Source organism: Takifugu flavidus, chromosome 22 (assembly GCF_003711565.1).
Source record: "Takifugu flavidus isolate HTHZ2018 chromosome 22, ASM371156v2, whole genome shotgun sequence".
In the NCBI taxonomy this organism is placed as follows: Eukaryota; Metazoa; Chordata; class Actinopteri; order Tetraodontiformes; family Tetraodontidae; genus Takifugu; species Takifugu flavidus.
The window spans coordinates 6130775-6139408 of record NC_079541.1 but is presented as its reverse complement, the minus strand read 5'-3'; the positions used below and the strand labels follow the sequence as shown (position 1 = coordinate 6139408).

Below are 8634 nucleotides of genomic sequence, written 5' to 3'. Positions count from 1 at the left end.
CCATCAAGCTTTCAGGGCCTTGGGAATTTACACCCCCCCCCCCCCCCATCTCTTGGTGGCACTCAGGATTTATTAAAAGTTGAGAGTGAGCTTTGGCGGTTTGATGAGCTCGGAAGTGACTCGCGCCGACCCGAAGGCCAGTGAAGGGACCCTCCGTTAACAGCACCAACAATCGGAGCCGTCCCCATGGGGCGACATGTGTGTGTCTGTGGGGGGGGGGAAGAGGGCCGTCGGCTCTGGATAGAAGCAGATTAAACGAGGTAGAGAATCCCACCCATGACAGAAAAGAAAGCCGGCGGCGCTCGTGGCTCTCGCGTCCACCGGAGAAGGAAAACCACGGCCTTCCTGATTCCCACCTAATAAAGTTGTCACATCCTATCAGGACCCACATCTGCCACGGGAAGCACGGGCCCCTCGTCAGGACCACTCAGGGGCGATGAGGGGCGGCCGGCGTTGGACGGAACCTCCGAGTGATGGATGATGGGACGGGAGCGCTGCCTAATGGGAGGGGGAGCGCCAGATGATGGAAGGTGATAGGAGGGAACAATGGGACATCCGCGCTTTCTGCTCTATTTATTAGAGCTTGTAGGAATCAGGGAATCACGGTGATGATCGGAGACTCGGAGTCACCGCGGCGGCGGCCTGGAAGATGCCCCAAAACTCACCCTGGAATGAGAAGAGAAATGATGGGCTGTCCTCTGAAACCAGGACTTTCTGTGCGAACACCTCTGGAGTGGCGGTGAACGTTGATCCAGTCAGCATTTTTCACACGTCAGTGGGTCGGAAGTTCTGACGGCGGTTCAGCGTCTGCATGAATGGATCCGTCTCCATTTCCTCTGTCCCGCCCACGCAGCCGTGATGGAAGGCTTCATCCACGACCTGACCTCTAGAGGGAGGCAGCGCGCGGCGTTCGCCCACAGAGCCTGAGCTCCTCGGCAAAGGCGGGTCAGGATCAGAACACGGGTCAGGCCTTCCGCCGCGCCAGGAGCGTCGCCCACCGTTGCCCCCCGACCCGGAGAGCTTGGAGTTGCCTCTGAGACTGGTTCAATCACCGCTGGCGTGTTTTCAAACCCTTTGTCCCTGGACCGCGTGAGCGTCTCCTCTCAACATTAACTTTAGCGCGCGGCTGCTTTCTCAGACATTAAAGCAGCTACAGCGGCTACGTTAGCGTCGACCTAGCACCCACTGGCCATGTAATAATCCTTTATCTGCTCATTGCAGAGGTTTACACCCTGTAACTTTTGGGTCTATTGGATGGGACATGATTTACCACCAATGTCTTGTCCAGCCGCCCCGCCGCCCTATCGCCCCGCCGCCCTATCGCCCAGATGGTGCCCAGCGTTTCGCTCCTACCTGCAGCCCCCCTGTTGGCCCCTCTCGGCCGCCTCCACAGGTCAGCGTCTCATCTTCAGCCAAACCCTCCTCACCATTAGGAGTTCCATTTCATCTGATGCCTCGTTTTTCAGCTCCTTTTGCCTCGTTTTGCTGCAACATTCATGCTAAATAGCAACTTTCCCGCCATTTCGGGATGTCCCAGTTCCACGCGTCATGCTAACCCCCACAGGTTTACAGCAGCAGGTGGCTCAGGAACTGCCATGGAGACAGACAGACCTGACATCCGAGGTGACTCTTCCCACTGTTCCGACTCCGCGCCGCCGTACCTTCTGCGTCCGCGAGCAACAGTCGCGGCGAAGCCTCGCTAATCATGTTACATTTATCCGTGACAGAGACAAGGCCGTGTACAAGCGAGATAGATGGATTAAACCAATTTACTAAGTATGGATTACCCTTCAGAGCCCTAATCAACATGATGAGGACAGGCTGGGGAAACACTGCGAACATGACCTTTAAACAGCGCGTTTCCAAATGGGAAGTTTGATTTAGCTAATCGTTGACTGTGTACAGTTCCACGGGGGGGAAGGACATGCTCAAAAATCCAACCTCAACTGTTGCCTTTCGCAAAATAAATACTCAGTGTTGTGTTCAGAAGCCATTGAAAGAGTCCTCAGGAAACCAAACCACCGTCATCCCGTGGATTGACACAATTAGCAGTTAGCTGTCAAATGTCAAACAAGTTTTAACATTACAACAGCAATATTTAATATTTAAGCAACGTTTATTGCTGGACTTGCGTTTTGTGTTCTTGTACCGCACTTTGGCAGAGGCTGTTGTTTTAAAGCGCTTTCTAAATAAAAGGGAGCTGAGCAAAGCAACTCAGTCCTCGTCTGAAAGTTACATTTGATCAATGACATGAATTAGTAATTAGCCTACAGAGGTGATGTGTGTAAATTACGTCCTTCTCTCCTGAGCTGTGGCTGTCCCATTATGGGATGTATGTATGTGCGCTGTCAGGCATCAGCCGTGATAGCTGCCGAGGACGGAGTCCATTTTATTTTAGCACATTTGTGGACATTTTAATGGACAGTCGCAGCTCCCGCGGAGGAATGGAGGCGTCCCACTGTCATGCCTGCAGCATTATCGTGAGAGAAGACTCTCTCCCTTCGCTCAGATGGATGGAGACGCTTTCAGAAGCGCAGGTTCAACCGGAAAAAAAAAGGTTTCCGACCTTGACGGGAACGTCGGAGAGGGAGCGGCTTTTTAGAGGATGTCGCGAGCTAAATGTGAAACATTAGCATGCGGACATGATAATTAGCATGTACGAACTTCATATATGTCACATTAGCATAAGAGGGAGCAGAAGCGGCGGCAGCATACGGGTGAGGGACACGGCAACGCGCGGCAGCAGGGCAGGTTATTGCCATCGCATAAAACAGGTTTTAATACCTGTTTCTGCTGCTGCGGGGTGAGGGGGGGTCATAAAGGAGATCTACTATAGAAGAAAGCGGAGCTGTTGGATCTCATCAGCAGCATTCTGATTCTGATCATATGCCCGTATTGAGTTTTCTCCAAACGGCCTCTTTTATTGTTGCTTCCATCGGCCGACGGGATTGGTTCCCACCGGCTGCCGACTCCATCAAACCCCATAGCCATCGCCTGACATTCATACAGGGAGGCTGCGGAGAAAAGGTGTATATCGCTTCATCAGGAGGAGGAGATCAAAGAAGAGAAAAGAGAGGGAGGGGCGACACTGTTTTAAGAGAGCCGTGGTGCGGCTTTGATCGCCCGGCCTTCATTCTGCACACATCAAGGCCACGTAATGGCCGCTTCTTCATTCTGCCTCTTGGCCCGCAGCTGCTCTGTAACTGATTCCGGCTCTTGTTGGGGATTGATTGAGCTGCTTTTCAAGGGTCCAATGACAATGAAGGCAGCCCTGAGAGTGGGGCGCCAACAGGTGCTGCATTGATTGCTCTGGCTCCCATAAGGACCCCCACAACAACGACCTGCTGCACCAAACGCATTCAAGTAAAGCATCATCGTGTATCACGAGGACCGTTGTCAGATCACTTCTGCTAGTCTTGTTGGAGTCTGATAGTCAGGCTGATCAGGCCTACTTCAGCTTTCTTCCATACCTACAGAGTCACTGTGGACTCTGCAGATGTGTGTGCAAGCTCCCTGACACAATGGGAATACCTGTAGAAAATCTTTGAATAATGAATAATATATGCCTCTCTCGGAGAGGAAGGAGTTGTATGAGCAGAAGGTGAGTTGCGAGAGTAGATGGCATGAGAAATGTATTTCAACAATTTATTTCAACACTCATTGCAGGTTGTTTAATTACTTCTGTTTTGTTTTATTCTCCTTGTTACAGCATTGGATGTTCAGGATTGTAGACTGTAATCTGCGGCAAGGTTTTTCCTGTCAGTGTATAATTGACAGAAGCAAAAGACAAAAGCTAAAATTAACGCTCGCTCATGTTACCGTTGGAATTTCCGCTTTTGCGGTCGATCTGTAAACCGGAAGTGCTATCAAGAAGGCATATTTTATCGACCGCGTGTGATTTAATTATAGACAACAACCGCGACTACAAAAGAATGGATTCAAAAGAACTTCCCATTTGAAAGTCAGGAAAATTGTTATTGAAATAAAATAACTTTTACACGCACAAAAGCTCGTTACATTTTTTTTAAAGGAAACGTGAACTTCCGGGTAAAGGCATCGTAATCACTTCCGGCTTGCAGAAAGGCGGATCCCCCAACGATCTTTCAGAAACTTCTTAAGAGTCTTTTTTTCAGGGTTCGTTCGCCAAGACGTCCCATTTACATTCCGAATTCATCCGAAACTGCGTTTTTCCAACCAAAGCTAGATAATATCCGGTTTCACTGTGTAAGTGGAAGCGTTTTCCAGCGCTAGCTAGCTAACTTTGACCACCCCATCATTGAAGTTGATAACTACCCCGAAGCGCAACAGAACCGGGAACGAGAGACCTGGGAGGATGGAAAATACGAATTTGATGTGGGCATTGAACACCGGAGACCTGGACGAGGTCAAATCCAAACTAGTGACGGTAAGAAAACTGCAATTTGACTCCTTTTTCCTCCGCGTTAACCATTTTATGACCGCTTGGCCGCTAAGCTAACGACAAAGTATCCATCGCAGACATGACAGCCTGGTGGCTAATCGTAGCTGGGTACAACAGAATCAGGAATAATAACGTTGTCGATTCGATCCAGCATTTATCTCTACGTTATCTCATATTATTGGCAGGCTAGTTGCTTTTTACGGCGTTTAAGGGAAGCTGTTGCAGAGCAAACGCGTAGTTAGCGTAGTTAGCGCTACTTCCACAATGGTCGAATACTGCAGGAAAACCAGACGCTTTTGTCTGGATTTGCATCGTTATGCGGCCATTTTTCACGCCTGGGGGAAGATCGAACTGGAGCACGTTTGGTGGTCCCGGCTAGTTTTTACCGGAAACAACCTGTTGGTAAGCTAAAGATGCGCTTAGCTTCGGACCTCCATGACGGACAGCTAACCAGGAATGCTAATTAACACAGCCCATTCTTGTGTTTCTATACAATGATTCTGTTGCCATCGCCTTCCCCAGGAGTGTCAGTCATGTGCTGCTAATGTTGGGGTGAACAGAGGAATGCGTGCATGCACCAGCATCGTTGAGGGGATTCAATTGCCCTCAGGCACTTTGCTTTATGTAGTTGCACCTGCAACCGACAGTGTTGCTTTATTCATCCATTTGATTGAGGGTAAGGTTTATAGGAGCTGGGTTTGATCATGCATTTCCCTCATCTGCCCCCGATTTCACTCATTGTTTGGTTGTTGACGCGTTTCCGCCCGCTTAAATGTGTCGTTTCAGGCCGAAGATGTGAACCGGACCCTGGACACTGGGAGGAAGCCTCTGCACATCGTGGCAGACTTTGGCCAGAAGGAGGTGATGGAGTTCCTCATTTCGACAGGAGCTAACGTTAACGTAGGAGCCGCGGCCGACATCGCACACACTCACTGGTTGAAATGAATGAAACGCACAGATGAATACACCCCTGTGTTTGTGCAGGCTACTGACAAACACGGACTGACCCCGCTGATCTGTGCCTGCCTTGAGAATCACGTCGCCTGTGTGAAGCTCCTGCTAGAAAAGGTTGGTGTTGCGATTAGCGCTCGTGTGTTTGCGTCCCTTTAGCCACGAGCGCTGATGAGCTAACTCGCCGCACAAAAGGCCCCTTAACACAGCTCCACACGGGCCGAGATGGAATGTCCACAAAACGCGCCGTTTTGTTTTGTTTTTTGTGTTTTTAAGCAGTTTCATTCAGGGGCGCTGTGGCCCGTCCTCCATCCCTGACCCCAGCGGTACCTCTGGAACCCTCTGTGACACAGATGCTAACGTGCAGCCACATCTGTGAGGACAGAGGGCAGCTGGCGACACGACCACGGCTCTGAATGTGGCCCACAGTGGTCCAGTGGGTGAACACAAGGACTTCTGTCAGTCGCTTCGCTGCCGTTATGCAGGAGTTATTGTGAGATAAGAGACGTTTGCCTGGGCACCACCTCCCACCACTGTTTATAGAGATCGCCCCCCCGCCCCCCCCCCGCCCTGCATATAAGCGATGTTATTTAGAGCCGCGTCAAACCGAACGGAAGTGGGAGGAAGACCACATGTCCCAGTCAGAGCCGGGGCCAAGCCCCTTCTCGTGCTTCACGGCTCATTGAGGACTTCCTGTTGGTCTGAGTTTCAGTTGGCCGCCTTGTTTCTGCTGCAGTTCTGCCGGGTCGTCTGGCCTGTGAGCAGCAGCTGGGTCTGGTCCTTCAGGCCCGTTCAGGGTTCTGGACCCAGCTGATGTCCTGGCAGTTCACTCAGCAGATGTTTATGTCTAATCAGGATTTAGGGGAGACGTGACTCACTTCTCCTGATGAACCCCACCAGCGCTGGGAGCCAACGCCCCCCCGAGACGGACCTGCGCCTTAAACAACGGCGCTGGCGGGACGGGCGGCGCTTCCTCGTCTGGGCCGAAATATCTGGATCTGAATTAAATTTATTTAATCCGAATAGATGCGTGGAAAATGTCTTTTGTACAAATACGTGAAACTACAAGAAAAAGGTCCCAGAGGAGGAACGTTGTTGAAATGAGGAACGTTTCAGGAAGTTGTGCTCGGCTTACACAAGCCTGCCATGCATCTGTTGGACAGGCGTTGCTACCGGCAACAGCGAGGGCATGCCCCCCCCCCGAGGACTCTCTCACAGTCAAGGAAACAATTCAGAGGATTGAAATCCCGTTTCTGGCGGCAGGTGTTTGGGCGCACAGCCTCGCCGGGGATTATGGGAGGACGCGAACCCACAGGTGTCGCTCAGCCCGCTCCCACTCCGGGATTAACGCCCCCAAGCAGCCGAAAGGTCGCGAGGCCCCGCGGGGGGGGGGGGGGGTTGGGGGGGGTTCTACTCATGTGAGATGAGCAGCCGACTCGCCGGCGTTCAAGGAGAGGTTGCAGGAGAGGTTTGATTGGCGTTCTGACCCGATACACGAATCAATCCCGTCCACTGGTGGCGTAATTAAAAATGAACGCGGACTTTTGGCGAGACGGAAGCATTGAGTTACCGCCCACTTCCTGCTCCTGGGTCCATGATGATGGTGGTGGTGGTGGAGCGTCATCGTTCAGTCGGGGGGGCTCGTTAGGCAGACGTGTCGGTTCATAACTGTCTGTTTCAGGGCAGTAGACTGTGGTGATCGGGGTTATTATGGGATGTACCTGTTGGATACACACGCGTGTGTCCGGGGGGGGTGATGCCGTTTCCTGCTGGTCTAAATGAGGCCTGTGGAATTGTGCAGGAACGTTCCCGAGCCAGCCGCTAATGACTTCCCCAGAGCTGGGGGGGCGGGAGGGAGGAGCCCCCCACCCCGAACCCGCTCCAGTCTGCAGCGTAATTAAACGCGGCGCTACTTTATCAAACCTCCAGACGGTGGAAGGATACGGCCGCTCTGATCCGGGCCGCCGCGCCGTCCCTAAAGTTTCCGTCGATCACAAAAGAGCGGAGGCGCGTTTTAAAAGTCGCCCGTTTTCCCGCCAGAGAGAAGCATCCCCACGCCGTCCTCACCTTAACCCCCCCCCACCCCTGTCTGCCAGAGGCGGGCGGCGAGGGAGGCGATGGCGGCAGCGTGTAACGTTGGTGTGTCCTCTCCTCCGCAGGGAGCCGACAAAGACATCAAGGCGCCGGACGGCAGGAGCGCCCTGGAGTGCGCCGAGGACGCCAGCATCAAGGCGCTCCTCCAATGAGAGGGGGCGTTGGGGTGGGCGGGCGGACGGACGGACGCAGCGGACAGACGCCCCCCCACGGCCCTGCTGCGTCTGTCGGAGCTTCATCTTGTCTCTGGAGTGCTTCTTCTCTCATCTTTCTAAGGTTTCGGTCCGTTCCTGCCACCTGGACCCTGGAACGCTGCTCCGACCAGAACTCACTCGCTAACCCGCTTACGCACTTAAACGTCTCCGATTCGCGACAGATCAAACCGCTACGCCGCACTAGCCCGTTAGCATTTTTTTTTTTTTTTTTTTGTACGACTTTAATAGAAGCCCGGAGGCGCCGGATCATCCGCTGATGCTAGCAGACTGGACGGGCACACGTGGACCTTGATGGTTGGTTCTGATGGGTCGGGCGGAGTCCGGACCGCCTCCAGCCGGGCCGATTCCCGGTTCCGTTGACTTCCTACGTGCTAATCACCGTGCTGGCTACTAGCAAGACTTGAATGTTGCCATTTTTAACGAGAATAAACGTCACTGGTCCGTTTGAAGCTCTGCTAACGACACATCATAGAGTTTTAGAACTTTTCCATCCTGGAGTGAGATTTTCAACAATTAGCCGTTTTTCTTTGCAGCTTCTGTGTATTTTGCAGTTTTGGGGGCTTCTGGTGGTGGTGGGGGGTGATATAAGGGTGGGGGGGTGCATGTGGGCGACCTTTGCTTTCCTGCTGTGGAACCATCGCTGGTTCTCTTGGTTGCTTTCAAATGATACTTCGATGTAATAGACGGAAAAAAAGATGCTTTGTTGTGACAAAAAGTCTGTAAAAATGAATAAAAACACCTGCAAAACCCTCATTTTGGTGGAAATGGGCGCATTTCTTGGGGGGGGGGGGGGGGGGGGATTAGCTCTCGGAACAATGAATGTTGCTCCCGCTCTTTTATTCAGCTGCCGTTGCCGCGGGAACGTGTTCGACGACCTCGTTTCCAGCCGGAGTAAAAGGCTAATTTTGTTGTATCATTTGACAAACTCCACCCCTGGTTTCCTCTCAGCCCCGG

At 52.4% G+C, this 8634-nt stretch overlaps 1 protein-coding gene across 1 annotated transcript; it reads left to right on the top strand.

Moving 5' to 3' along the window:
- The first annotated feature begins 4047 nt into the window (after positions 1-4047).
- Positions 4048-8433, top strand: mtpn (myotrophin). The gene is made up of 4 exons (XM_057022375.1): positions 4048-4405; positions 5207-5320; positions 5405-5488; positions 7531-8433. Exons 1-4 carry the CDS (start codon positions 4334-4336, stop codon positions 7615-7617), a joined length of 357 nt encoding a protein of 118 aa, XP_056878355.1. The 5' UTR covers positions 4048-4333; the 3' UTR covers positions 7618-8433.
- The last annotated feature ends 201 nt before the right edge of the window (positions 8434-8634 follow it).